We start from the raw sequence: 14,193 nt of genomic DNA on the forward strand, positions 1-14,193 counted from the left end.
CCTGAATTACATTAAATTATGAATTATACTGGAGGACAAATGAGAATTCTGAGCATCCAAGGAGGTAAACAAGATTCTTACCCAAACCAAACTCCATGTGGTTGCATCAAAGGCTGTTTTTCAACAAGTTGAATCTCTCCCTGTGCAGGCTGTCTAAGAGTGATGATGTCTCTAATACTCTCTGCAGCCTAACGCTTTGGCCCCTTTCCATCCGTAACACATCCACCCAGCTAACAAGCTGATTGAAAGCTTGTGACAAAGAAGAACAACAAAGTCAAGAAGCTGAGAGCAGGCGGAATGATGAAAATGAGGACAGTGATTTCCACCTAGCCGCTTTACATCAATAGTAGCATCTGCCTTGCCTTTTTTCCCTCCAACTGCATTTGCTACAACGGCATCATCAAGAAGACCCATTGTAGACACAGCAATGGCAGAAATAACACTCAGGGTATCTTCTAGCCCATTACCATTGTTACTAAAGGCGTACGGGGGTTTCCGGTCTGTAACAGCGATCTACTTAACGCTGGTAAAACATCTATCGAGATTGTAACCTTCCATGGTCATCTTATAAGCTGATGTCCCAACTGCAGCGAAGTGAAGGTTATTGACGGTTTTCTTCGTAGATGTGCATGACAGGCCTCTATTCAAGAGACGACTGTAGGCTGCAGGTCGAGAGTGACAAGTCGATATTCGAAAGAGTCTTGGGGTTTTTGGTTGTTGATATTGGATATTTGTGCCAGGACGCGTGAAGATGGACAATCTTTCAGCCAAGAATAGAAGAAACCTGTGTCAGTCGATGTGCTCCATCCAAAGACGCCTTGAACGGGACCCTTTGTGAATCCCGCGCATGCGTTAGAGGTTCTGTTGTCAGTAAATGGGTAAGTCGCACCTGGCACCAGAGGCTCATAATTGATGATCTGTACCAGCTGTTGAAGTGGAGTTAGTAATAAGAGCTGTTTTCAATATACAACTGAGTAGATATATCAAAAAGATATGCTGAGTGTGTCATGTCTCTGCGACGCCTTTAATTTTAAGTACCCCTCGCCAATTTCGATCGAGTAAGCGCCTTTGAAGGAGCTGTTCAGCTTCTGTTGCGTTACTGATGCTCCGCAGCGGTGCTTCAAGGTGTCGCATGAAACCGTGCTGAATTCGGCTTTTCACAACTGAGGTGAACAAGGTAGCAATATCAGTGATGGCTGCTACAATGAACGACGGTGTTGTTTGAGTAATGATAGGCGAAGCAAGAGTGACCCAGATCATACCGGGGATTAATGCAACAAGACATCTAATGACGCCCAGATCATAAGCGACCTGAGATACTGGAGGAGCCACGATACAGAAGTTTGATATATTTCGACATTGAAGAAACATCAACTAATGTAAACTCCAGTATTTATAGAACCCCCAAGGGTTTCCAAGTGTGGGTTCCCTGGGAAATAGTGACGTGGAGCTGAGAAACCACTGTACCCAACGTGAAACTTATGACCGCTGTCAGGCTGCACTTTTATACAGTCACAACTTGTGGTTTCGTTTCCGTAATAAAATGGCCAATCTTCATTTTCCTCTCCTCATGTTTGAATCCAAGTTGCTTTATTTAGCAGAAAGGGCAAGTAGAATATGAGTTCAGCCTCAATGGGCTGAGAAACTTGAATGGATTTCATTCCCCCGTCTCCCTTACTCTTAGATGCAACCTCAATCAGGCTCTCAGCGTGACTCTCTCATTCCCTGGTTGCCTAACGTCTCGGTCGGGGTAGGCATTTCCATTCTCGTGTCAAATTCATTGACATGCAGGCGTTCACTAGTTGCATTAGCGGTGTCATATCTCTATGCGTGGCGTTGGTGGGAGATGAAGCTCCAGGGGTAGCATAGGAAGGATGGCGGCTTAAGAGGAAAAGACAGCATAAATTTGGGTTGCACCCATCTTCGTTTTCCTGGTTTCTATTGTTCTTCTTCCCTCAATCTACCAGATGGCGGTCTACAACTTCAAAATGATACGTCTAGGATGGCTTTTATGGGGTTTTGCTTGTTTGCCAGGCCTGATTGTTTCAACTTCGCACACTGACCTCGAGCAAAGCATCCAAGATCTCAATATTACAGACGTCAAAAAAGTTAAATTCTTTGTACAAAAGTGGACTTGACCAGAAATGATCAAACGACTTGAATCTGCTCCATTGGCATCCCAACTTCCGACCTGGGGTCTTCCTCTCGTTCGTCGCCAAGATTCACTGATTCTTTGCTTTGGAAACGACAACGGATGCTCTGATGACGCCCCTCAATGTTGCGGTACCCAAGCTGATGGCTGGTGTTGTGGTGCCAACCGGGATTGTTGCCGAACAAAGGACACAGGCGACTGCTGCCTTGAAGGACAGGATTGTTGCGGTACTGCAAAAGCTCCAGGTTGGGGAGCTTGTTGCGATGCTGGTGCGACATGCTGCGATTCTTCAGACGGGAAGCCATTTGTGAGTTATGGTCAAATTATCTAGACCATTGCTGATCTCGTCATTGCTGCGATGAAGACCAGAAGTGCGACAATGATGCCCAAACATGCATCAACCCTACGTGAGGCGGCCTTTTAACATTCAATTGATGCTCAGCTGACACTATTCAGAGAAACTGTGACCAAGACAACAACTTCATGGGCGACTGAAACCGACACTGAGACCGTTACGACGGATGGCACAACTACAGTGGAAACCGTGTCGACCAAAGAGACCTTCGTATTTGTGACGGTATCCCGAGGCGCCACAGAAGAGCAACAGAAATAGAGACAGTCTATGAGATGGAAGAAGCGACCATAACAGTTACCGACACAGAAACAAAGACAGAATGAACAAACGAGTACTCAGCCTCGATCACAACACATAAACAAACCTTCACGGTTTTTGTTCAAGGCCAATCCACCGTCACTGTAGGGCCCGTTGAGACAGCAGCAAGTTCTTCAGAATCAGGCTCCGACAATGGTCCATCCAAAGTCACTATTATCGGTGCAGCCGTTGGTGGCGGCTTAGGCTTGATATTGATGGCTTTGCTTGCTTTTTTCCTGTGCAGGCGACGCAAGCCCGCAAATGAGACACAGCCAAGCCAGGCCTATACAGTCAGTCAGCGAAGCCCCTGCAATGGCACAGAAGCCAACCCCTTCCATGTCCCCAACCCCTATTTCATTCGCACAGGCCGGGACACGCGACACTTGGGTCTTAAGCCCCAGCCAGGATATCAGAAACGACTATTCCAAGCCGCCTGCATATTCATCTTCCCCGCCAGAAATGGCAGACACTCAATTTGCTTATGAAATGCATACGTCGCCGCAACGGTCTCCTCAAGAGCTGTATCATCCCCAGTACTTGAGTGACTTGGGATTGCCGGAAATGAGGGATCAACGGAGGGGTTAGTTGATGTGCAGAGCGATGTGGCAAGGTTTCACTGCAGTTCAGCTAGGGAGATAAGCGTGAGGCTGAAAGATTTCGGTGTGATTGGCGCTACAGTGAATGATTCGATGCAGGCTGATAAGACAAGGATCTGAATGAGAGCGTAGTCATTGTATGATGAGAGGGCTCTGGCAGTATTGTATCTACTATGTCACCGAGAAATTGTCTTTTATGCTCCAGTTACTTAAAATATGGTTACTTTTTTATTGTTCGCCTCAATTAATCTTAGATGGTTCCTATTAAAAAGAATATAAATTACGTCAAGTTCTAATAATGAACGAAGATATACAGAAGAATGAGATATGTAAAACTGCTGGATATTCTAGAGTGATAATGTTTTATAGTAATACCTTAATACCAGGTCTATACTAAACATACCAAGGCACTGAATCCAAGACTGGCGTACCGTACATTTCCACGAAATAGAACACCAGTAGCGCGACGACTAAGGCAGGTCACTAGGTCTAACTGTATTAATTACCTATATATAATCTAATCTAGATGACAAAGGAAAGGGGGCGGGAAATCATCGGATAAACAAGTCACCTTACCTGCGCCCTCTCTAATAGCACGCTACTGGTGCTCCATTTCGTGGAAATATACGGTATTATAGTGACTCTTGAAGTTCAAAGACAACAATCTATCTAGCCCAATGACTGGTAAAAATTCAGTGATGGGCCCATAATATCGGTAGTTATGCCCACTCTTGGTTAGAATAAAAGTACCCCCATATTCAATGACGTCTTGATAGAACTCCGGGCCAAAGGACCTGAGACTGGGGTCAACGTTAAACATGTCCTTGGTCCCACTTCAATAGCGTAATGGGTATGGCCTATACGTTATTGATCGTGTCAAGGGTTCTTCTTTTTACGGTCTAATTACGTGAAATCGCCTTTACTCTGCGCTATTACTTAGTCACGGAGCAACTGCCAAGATGGTACAGTAGTGAGGGGTTCCATGAATATCCTCAGAAATATGTAGTATAAAGTCTCTCATTGCTACTTGCAACATCAGTTTTACACCAACACATACAATACATAAAATGACATCTGCTGCATCATTTCGCGAACTCATTGGCGTCCAGCCCTCCACCGCTAGTCCCACCGACAGTGTTCTCATCATTATCGATGCGCAAAATGAATATGCCGAGGGAAAGCTCCAAGTCACCAACGTCGCCGAGTCGCGCAAGGTCATTGCTGCGCTTCTAGAAAAGTACAGAGCCGCCAATGGAAGCATTGTGCATGTCCTACATGCCACCCCAGAGGGCGCTCCTGTCTTCACACCTGGCACCAAGCTCGCTCAGGAATTTGATGAGCTAAAGCCCAAAGACGGAGAGGCTGTTGTCCAAAAGAACTTTCCTGGATCTTTTGCCAAAACGGATCTTCAGGAGGTTCTTGACAAGACTGGAAAGAAGAAGGTTGTTCTGACTGGATACATGGTAAGTCATTGAGAATCATGAATGTGATTCAAGCTAATCGGAGGTTAGGCCCATGTTTGTGTCTCAACCACCGCGCGACAAGCTGCTGAGCGTGGCTTCGACGTTTTGATCCCCGAAGACGCCGTTGGTGACCGAAACATTCCTGGTGTCGATGCGGATCAGTTGGTCAAGGTTGCCTTGAGCGAGATTGGCGATGCCTTTGGAACTATCATCAAGAGCAGCAGCATTGCTTAGATCTTTATAGAAAATCGGACAATGACAGAAGGTTCTTGAAGAATATTGTATTTATTATAAAGTCTAGAATTATTTTTCTGAGAATTCTGGCTGAACCAGTTCTCTTCTTGTGAATCTCACATTAAAGTTAGTCTGCTTGACAAACCAGGCATTAATAGTCTTCCACTCCTTGCTTGGGTCATCAAAGCCGATCTAAATTATGTTAGTAAGATGTCGTAAAAAGGCATGAGGTTAGTAGAGCTTACCTCGAATCTTCTAAGCAGACTTGGCACAACCTTGTAAATCTCCAACAAACTGATGTTCTTGCCAATACATGTTCGGCTACCCATTCCAAACTGGAACATCATACCGGTCATTTTCTTGATTCGCTTCTCCTCCTCTTCAGGGTTAAGCTTGGGATCAGGCAACCAACGCTCAGGACGGTATGCATCTGTATCGGGACCAAAGATCTCTTGGCGGTGGTGAATCAACCAGGCTGAAACACCGACAATGGTACCGCCCTTGACAAACTCGCCATTGATCTCAGCACCTTGGGGAGGTACGATGCGTTCTAGAGGCAGACCAGGAGCAGGGTGCACACGGAAAGCTTCTTGGACACAGGCGTGAAGGTAAGGGAACTTTTGTGCCTCAGTGAATGTAACAAGACCACTCTCATAGTCTGAAAAGACACCAGCCTTGGCAGCATCGTCAAGCTCCTTCTTCAGTTTCTCGTAGCACGCAGGGTTTCGAAGCAGATAGTAGAAGACAGATGAGAGGGAGATGGCGGTTGTCTCTGAGCCAGCAAAGGCCATAGAGACGGCCATGGTCTGAACAAGGGTATCGGTCATGAATTCGGGACGAGCCTCGCGAGCAGCGATGAACTTGGAGAGCAAGTCTTGGCCAAGGGGCTGTTTCTTGATGTTGCTCGTAGGCAAGCCATCGCTGGAATGGAGCTCAGGGATGAGACGCTCAGCCATTCGAGCACGGGCAAACTTGGCAACAGGGAAAGTCGAGTCGATCAGACCCCATTGGGAAAGCTTGAGGTAGATGGGATTCTTGAGGAATATCAGATCAAGGAAGGGGATCTGTCCAATGGGCGCAACATAGAGGAACAGCTTGGAGAGATAAGCCACAATGCCCTCTACGTCCTCATTCTTCTCAATGAAACCGTGGCGCTTGCTATATGTAATTTCGCCTATGACGTCAAAGGCATAGAACTGTAGCCATTGTGTAAAGTCGCAGACCTCAGACTTTTGGGCAAAGAGCTTTTCTGTCTGGTCGAGGAAGAGCTTAGTAGTGTTATCGACGAAGGGCTCGTATTGGACGAGGGCGCTCATGGAAAAGGCAGAGTTGACACTGCGGCGAAATTGGGAGTGGAAGTCATTATCTGTTGTGCTGAAGAGAGATGCCAGACGGTGGCCTTGGACAACTGATTGTTGAACAATGTAGAAGTCGGACTATCAAGAGTCAGCACAATCCAAATTTCAGAAAGAGGGCAACATACCTTGACATAACCCTTGCTTAGACCATAAATTTGTTTAAGAACGGCAGGGTCAGAAAAGGATAGAGTGTTGGGTCCAATTCTGACAATATCACCATGCTTGGCATGAAGTTTCCTCAGTGTAGCTTCGGGTTTCTGTCCATAAACATCAAAGAACCTCCACCAATTTGTAAGCGAAGCCAGAAAAGGTCCGGGGTATTTATTCAGGCTGTGATGATATCTGTTTCTCACGAGCCAGGCAAAGGTTACTGCTGTAAGTGCCAACACCCAATGCTGGGCGAGGGCACTGAGGAGAGTTTCAATCAAGCCGCTGTGCATGTTGAAGGCACAATAAAAAATGGCAAGATACAAGAAAAGAGATTGTTGAAAGAGTTAATGAGTCTAATTCATTTCTACTATATGCTGCTGACCTTTGTTCTTATAACACTTTGACTTAGACCAGACCTTGATATCTCGGCTTTGGTCTCGCCCCCCACAGAGTCTGTTCTGGGGTAGTTTGGGGAAAGTGATCCACCATGGTTCGGCAAGTGAACACGGCAAATACGCCAGCTATGCACAAAAATGAAGCGCAAAATATGCTTTGATACATAAAAGCTGTCAGAATTATGTGCATATGCCGTTTCATTGAGTAACTGAGGCGAGGAGTGGTTATTACCGACGTAATTTTGCAACATGACTGTGTTGGAGCTAGCAATTGTCGTCGGCAGATGACAACGGGAGAGATGAATTGACAGTTGAAAGAGACTGATAAAGGCTTATCATTTGTATGCATCGAGATGAATTGGTTGGGTCTCTCGGGTTGTGGATTTTGACATCGTCATCCCTCATTGAGCAAGGCGCGTCTCTCTACGTGGCCCTGTATCTATCTTTGTTTCTGGTCGCCCTTTACTCCAATCTCCGGTGCTACATTTTCAAGTAAAGACCCCACGTAAGTAGTGACGTCTGTCTCGTTATGCTCTGCATTAATGAAAGCTACAAATAAACCTAATATTGTCATGGTTTCGGCAGTTCTCGTTGCGAATGGGTTACCCTGTCTGACAATAATGATGGAGTGCCATATTCTGATGATCCACCGTATCATAAAGAATCATAATGTTTATAAACTGGCATGAAGTGATTGGACGTCTTGATACCTAAAACAGCATCGTCGTTCATGCTCAAAGCGCTACCTGCTATTTTTAGAATATATGATCTGGTTGGATGCTAGGCAACTTGAATCGTCGCACCTAGCCGCACCACAATGCAGGCTCAAGTATGATAGGAGCTATCTTGCTTAGGCTACCCTAGCACTGCGTTTCATTGATCCTGTTCGTTCTATGTTATTCACCTGCGCTGCCGGTAAATCATTATGCCTTACGTAAAAAGATTTTAACTATAAAGGTGTGTTCGACAGCTAGGACTGACTTCTTTAAACACTCCAAACAACTTGTTCTGGACTCTTAATGCTCCTCATTCTCACTTGTCAGCTGATAACACCTTCCTCCATTATTTTGAATCGGTAGTTCTCAAATTATTTTTATCCAAGGATCATTCCAATTTGTACCTATTTGAGGAAATCACTTCTGATTCTATTTTTATTTCTGTACTTTACTAGCAAATGCAAGTCCAAGCCTCTCACTAACTCTAATATTTAACAAAATATCCATATAGATTAAAAACTCATCATATTAAATCAAGGTCCTCTCAATAACTTACTTTCCCACCAAAAATATATGTGACTGTCAGGGCAATAACCAAACATCTGATTCTATATGTTGATGCAAAACCATTTTCCAATGGTTCCTAGATGAGTATGACAAGTCCTGAATTGTGAGGTTCTGCGAACTAGATATATCTATACTGAGAAAGCACTCTGCGTAACGGAAGCAGCTCTACAGATCCAGCAAATGGGCCATCGCTTTGCTTCCTTAATGAGAAAGTATGGCCTAGCGACCCAGATACCAGCTCATGTTGTCGTATCCATCAACTTAACAACAGCCTCTCGGTATGCTTCTGCCTCATACATGGTTTAACCTGACAGAATGTTGAGGATATATATGAGTAATTATCAACATACGTTGTCGCACTGCTATTCTATGCACACTGTCAAATACCTAGTCATCAACGAGCCTCAAAGATTCTGTACGCGAACTGGTGGAGTGACGTGGCAAGCAACCAGAGGTTCGCATCATGCTGCTCCACCAAAATATCTACCACAGGAACGACAATCATTGACTCTTGAGCCTGTTAAAAAGATGGAAATAATGAGAAATCAGGACTGCATTACCGACAAGGCGGGGTTGCGAATACAGGGCTCCGGCCATACCGATGTAACGTGACTGCGCTGTCAAATAACACTCAAATTGTTATATATCAAGGTGAGGTCTTTTGTTTACTAATGTTTGCCATACATCTTTGAAAATACTCTTGAAATGGTAGAACGCCCTGCTGAAGTGGAGGGCTCTCCAGAAGTACCAACCCCTGCATCACCTGCTTCAGGACCACCTGCAACTGCCACAGAAGAAACCCCTGCCGAAGCATCAACCGCACCAGACGAAGACTTCCACAACCCTGAGCACTGGGCCAGTTTGACGGGAGAAGTGAGTCAAAGCCAACACCGCTGCGATTTATTTCTAAAACTATGTAGAATGTGCCAGGAGACGATGATGCAGATTCAGCTGTTGGCGACGATGTTGCAAGCTCAACCGAGTCTATATCCTCAAGTATCCTTCACTACCGGACAATCAATGGAAGAACATATCACTCTGAGCGAGGGAACGCTGAATACTGGTAAAGAAAACCGCGACAGGTTGGTAGTCGGGGCTGATGATCGATAGGACGCCGAACGATGAGCATCATAGAGAGTCTATGGACATAGGGTAAGTAGGATCATCTTATAGAGGGGCTATCAGCTCACTAGGAAAAGGCATCATCTCTTGTCTCTGTCGTTAGAAGGCAAGCTTTACTTGGCGCCATTAAAAGATGACATCCAGGTACGTGCAGTACTCTTGGGTGTGGTACTCTGCCACTAAAACCAACATAGACGGTATTGGATGTTGGGACAGGAACGGGTGAGTCCTGCGTGTGATTGGAACAGTAGAAATAAACTGATTTTTGAATAGGTATCTGGGCGATGTAAGACTGTTCATCTCATCATTGGAGGGTGGTTCACTAACTGGTCTAGTGACTTTGCCGATGAGTATCCCAACGCCGAGGTGACAGGAACTGATATCTCTCCAATTCAACCTGACTGGATCCCTCCCAACCTGAAGTTGTAAGCAACTGGATCCAGCTGTTTTATGTCACCATCTAACATTACTAGCGAAATCGAAGATTGCACTCAAGAATGGACCTTTCAACCGGGAATTTTTGATTATATATATATGCGCTACCTCTACGGAAGTATCAGCGATTGGAATGCTCTGTTCAGAGAGGCATATAGAGCCTGCAAGCCTGGCGGCTGGGTTGAAAGTTATGAGGCCTCGCCTAGGATGGAAAGCGACGACGGCAGTGTAACTGAAGGCTGCGCTATTAACGAATGGGGAAAGTTCTTTATCGAAGGCGGCAGGAAGCTCAATCGCACTTTTGAGATTATAGATAAGGACCTGCAACAGAAGGGCATGGAGGAAGCTGGATTTGTCGATGTTCAAGTTTGGGATTTCAAGGTATGTGACGCGTTGCTATTGTTTTGTTTCCAGTATTGATGACCGTCTAGGCACCTATTGGAAGCTGGCCAAAGGACCCTCGGCTTAAAGAAATCGGCCAGTTTGCTGAAGCTGCTCTGGAGCAGGACTACGAGGGATATGTCATGTACATGGCTAACATGGTTCTTGGGTGGTCGAGAGACGATGTTGTGCTTTACTGTGCCCAATTGAGAAAGGAAGTTCGTTCAGGGAAGTTTCATCCGTTCTACCGACAGCGCGTTGTATATGGTCGGAAGCCGGAGTAGATATGTCGTGTGCTGATCAATCTTGATTGTGCGGACGAGCGGCTCATCGATGATAAAATTATTCACTTTCATTCACATAATTGTTTGTTCTCAGTGAGTAAAGCCTTGACATTGAGATGAATCGGGGGAACGGATGTTGTGATTGTGATTTTACCATGATCGTGGCAATTAACATGTGGCAGTCATAAATGACTTCATAAATGTCCAACCTCGGAAGTCGTGATGATACTGACTCGCAGGTGATATTCTCAGCCATCGAAAGGTGAGAATATCACGAGACTGTACACTGCAAGTCACCTGACCGAATTCCATTTTTTTCTGTTCTGTTCCTACAGTGGGCTCGGCTTAATTCTGGCCTTTGTTGGGAATGTCTCTCAACAAAACCTGGTCTAGAGACAAAAATACCCTAGACAATAATAAAGCTCTGACCATTTATTGATTGCATGGATTATTTAGAGTCGGCCTCATTTATTGTCATTATCACAAGCCATTGGAAGCCCTTATTATTGTTCTCACGTGCCACTGCAATTGACGTGTACCTTGTACGAGGCCTGGCCTGTCAGAAACAGAAATAGAGCAGACCAAGCTGGCGGTGCATTTAAACGAACTGCAGATGGTGGCTGCTATTTCCGCAAGGGGGAATTAGTGGAATGATCGCCAAGCCGTCAGAGCGGTAGGCCTGATGACAGCGGCAGAAAAAAGAGTGTCTGGCCTAACCTAATTTCTTGTTCAGTGGTAAGATAACAAATGACCGAGGCAGCAAGGGAATATCAATAAGGCTATTACTCAGTAGACATACGATACACATGTCTCAAATTGAGCACAAATATTTAAAGCCACCAAGGATAACTTGACCGTGGCGTAGCCTAGAGATACTCCTACTCAACCATCTGGGGCGTTTTTGTTGATCTGCAGCCTCATCTTCTGATTGGTAGCCTAAACCACTTTTCATTCCAAAAATTGATCTCACCATCAAAAACCGACGAACGAACGGCCCGCGTCATAGTGACTGTACCCATACTTCAACAAGGATATCCCACGGACCAAAGGGGAGACCCTCTCTCTTCTCTTTTCTCTGCTGACATAATATTCCTCGACCGCCCCTTTTTTCCCATCTCTCAGCCTCTTCTTCGGGATAATAAACAATATCTCCCCCCGATTTCGCACTACCGAGACACTTGTACAAAACCTTTTTCCCTTCTTCTTCTTATTCCCAGCCTTTTTATTCTTTACAGTGTATTCACAATCCAAATACCGCCTAATCATGCGTCAAAACCTACCGACACAATCCGTTGCCAACGGTGATGGACAGGATTTGTGTATGTTACCCACCCCCTATAAAAATTTGCTTAATTCTGGACGATTGAACTGACTTTGTATCTAGACCTTCCCGACAACATGCTCGCTCGTGCGTTGAACCACGGAGTTTTCAATTTTTAAATGCATGCTGACAGTGAAATTAAGGCCACCCCAGCAAGCCTCATATCGGCAGTACGTTCAATTACCCCAAATATGAAAATTTGGAGACACTCGAGCTAACTTTCGCGTTTTAGGCCTGGAGGAGTACCAACAGATGCACCAGCTCTCCGTGACGGAACCTGATGCTTTCTGGGGAAACCTCGCCCGCGACCTTCTCACGTGGGAGCGTGATTTTCACACCGTCAAGAGCGGCTCTCTCATCGAGGGCAACCCTTCTTGGTTTCTGGGCGGAAAGCTGAACGCTTCTTTCAACTGCGTGGACCGCCATGCGCTCAAGAACCCCAACAAGGTCGCCATCATTCACGAGACTGACGACGGCACCAATGGCAAGTCCATCACCTACGGAGAGCTTCTTAAGCAGGTCAGCAAGGTTTCATGGGCTCTTAAGGATCTCGGCGTGAAAAAGGGCGACACCGTTGCCATTTACATGCCCATGATTCCTGAGGCTCTGGTCGCCATCCTCGCCTGTACCCGTATCGGCGCTGTTCACTCTGTCGTTTTCGCTGGATTTTCAGCTGGTTCCCTGAGGGATCGCGTCGAGAACGCCAAGAGCAAGGTTGTCATTACCGCTGACGAGAGCCAGCGAGGTGGCCGAACGATCGGTATCAAGAAGATTGTTGACGAGGCCCTGTCGACTCTCGAGGGCGTTCAGACTCTCGTTTTCAAGAGAACCGGTGCCGATGTCGCTTGGGTCGAGGGACGGGATCACTGGTGGCACGAGCAAGTCGCCAAGTGGCCCAGCTATATCGCCCCCGAGGCCATGGACGCTGAGGATCCTCTCTTCCTCCTTTACACCTCTGGATCAACCGGCAAGCCCAAGGGTGTCTTGCACACAACTGGTGGTTACCTCGTCGGAGCAGCCGCCACGGGCAAGTACGTTTTCGACATTCACGACCAGGACCGATACTTCTGCGCAGGCGATGTTGGTTGGATCACAGGCCACACCTACGTTGTGTACGCACCTCTTCTCTTGGGTGTCTCTACCGTTGTTTTTGAAGGAACACCAACTTTCCCTAACGCTTCTCGTTTCTGGGATGTTATCGCCAATCACAAGATCACTCACTTCTACGTTGCACCTACTGCTCTCCGCCTGCTGAAGCGAGCTGGTTCCGATCCTGTTGATCACGACACCAACAGCCTTCGTGTTCTGGGCTCAGTTGGTGAGCCTATTGCTCCCGAGATTTGGAAGTGGTACTACGACATTATCGGAAAGGGCAACTGTTACATTGTTGACGTGAGTTGAATTTCATTTTTTTGTTTTGACGAGAGCGACGAAACTAACTGGCATGGCAGACTTACTGGCAAACTGAGACTGGTTCTCATGTTGTTACTCCCCTGGCTGGTGTCACGCCTACCAAGCCTGGATCCGCATGCTTGCCCTTCTTCGGTATCGACACTGTTCTGATTGACCCCGTCTCTGGTGTCGAGCTGCAAGGAAACGGCGTCGAGGGCGTTCTCGCTTTCAAGTCTTCATGGCCTAGCATGGCTCGCACAGTCTACGGTGACCACCAAAGATTCGAGGAGACCTACCTCAAGGTTTACCCAGGTTACTACGTAAGTCACCATCTCAGTCAACAAGATGATAGCTACTAACGATGTCACAGTTCACTGGTGACGGAGCTGCCCGTGATGAGGATGGCTTCTACTGGATCCGTGGCCGTGTTGACGACGTCATCAACGTTAGCGGTCACCGTCTCTCAACCGCTGAAATCGAAGCCGCCATGGTTGAGCACGCCGCTGTTGCCGAGTCCGCCGTTGTGGGTGTTGCTGACGAAGTCACTGGTCAATCCGTTATCGCCTTTGTCTGCCTCAAGGAGGCTTTCCGTTCCAAGGAGACCGAAGTTCACGCCGAGCTGAGACTGCAGGTCCGCAACAGCATCGGCCCCTTTGCCGCCCCCAAGAAGATCTTTGTTGTGCCCGATCTTCCCAAGACTCGATCCGGAAAGATCATGAGACGTGTCTTGAGAAAGATTGTCATGGGTGAGGAGGATCAGCTTGGCGATATCAGCACACTTTCTGACCCTTCGTGTGTCGAGAAGATTATTACTATTGTCAAGAGTGGTTAAGTCACGTAATGGGAAAAGAAAAGAAAAATGGGTTTAGAAAGGGAAACGAATTGTTTAGAGAAATGTCTATATCAGTATTAATTAACACGTTTATTTTCTCATGAAGCTCACAACGTTCACTTTGGTTCTCTTCCACATGATAT

General features: G+C 46.4%; 4 protein-coding genes across 4 annotated transcripts; 3 read left to right on the forward strand and 1 right to left on the reverse strand.

The window, feature by feature from the left end:
- Nucleotides 1-4,102: 4,102 nt before the first annotated feature.
- Nucleotides 4,103-5,190, forward strand: EDB82DRAFT_487840 (Isochorismatase-like protein). Its single transcript, XM_025730145.2, has 2 exons — nucleotides 4,103-4,863; nucleotides 4,912-5,190. Exons 1-2 carry the CDS (start codon nucleotides 4,468-4,470, stop codon nucleotides 5,095-5,097), a joined length of 582 nt encoding a protein of 193 aa, XP_025589299.1. The 5' UTR covers nucleotides 4,103-4,467; the 3' UTR covers nucleotides 5,098-5,190.
- Nucleotides 5,167-6,895, reverse strand: EDB82DRAFT_533062 (cytochrome P450; the record flags this gene model as incomplete). The annotated part of the gene is made up of 3 exons (XM_025730144.1): nucleotides 5,167-5,289; nucleotides 5,343-6,533; nucleotides 6,581-6,895. The coding sequence occupies 3 exons, from the start codon at nucleotides 6,893-6,895 to the stop codon at nucleotides 5,167-5,169; spliced, it is 1,629 nt and encodes a 542-aa protein (XP_025589298.1).
- A 1,923-nt stretch (nucleotides 6,896-8,818) lies between these two features.
- On the forward strand, nucleotides 8,819-10,930 carry EDB82DRAFT_487850 (S-adenosyl-L-methionine-dependent methyltransferase). Its single transcript, XM_065608319.1, has 9 exons — nucleotides 8,819-9,156; nucleotides 9,204-9,346; nucleotides 9,394-9,435; nucleotides 9,483-9,549; nucleotides 9,600-9,627; nucleotides 9,679-9,691; nucleotides 9,741-9,830; nucleotides 9,879-10,221; nucleotides 10,272-10,930. The coding sequence occupies exons 1-9, from the start codon at nucleotides 8,989-8,991 to the stop codon at nucleotides 10,503-10,505; spliced, it is 1,128 nt and encodes a 375-aa protein (XP_065465660.1). The 5' UTR covers nucleotides 8,819-8,988; the 3' UTR covers nucleotides 10,506-10,930.
- Nucleotides 10,931-11,392: 462 nt separating this feature from the next.
- On the forward strand, nucleotides 11,393-14,155 carry EDB82DRAFT_457050 (uncharacterized protein). Its single transcript, XM_025730141.2, has 6 exons — nucleotides 11,393-11,824; nucleotides 11,890-11,913; nucleotides 11,970-11,996; nucleotides 12,059-13,218; nucleotides 13,278-13,538; nucleotides 13,589-14,155. The coding sequence occupies exons 1-6, from the start codon at nucleotides 11,770-11,772 to the stop codon at nucleotides 14,048-14,050; spliced, it is 1,989 nt and encodes a 662-aa protein (XP_025589296.1). The 5' UTR covers nucleotides 11,393-11,769; the 3' UTR covers nucleotides 14,051-14,155.
- The last annotated feature ends 38 nt before the right edge of the window (nucleotides 14,156-14,193 follow it).

This window comes from Fusarium venenatum (assembly GCF_020744135.1).
Source record: "Fusarium venenatum strain MPI-CAGE-CH-0201 chromosome Unknown EDB82scaffold_1, whole genome shotgun sequence".
NCBI lineage: Eukaryota > Fungi > Ascomycota > Sordariomycetes > Hypocreales > Nectriaceae > Fusarium > Fusarium venenatum.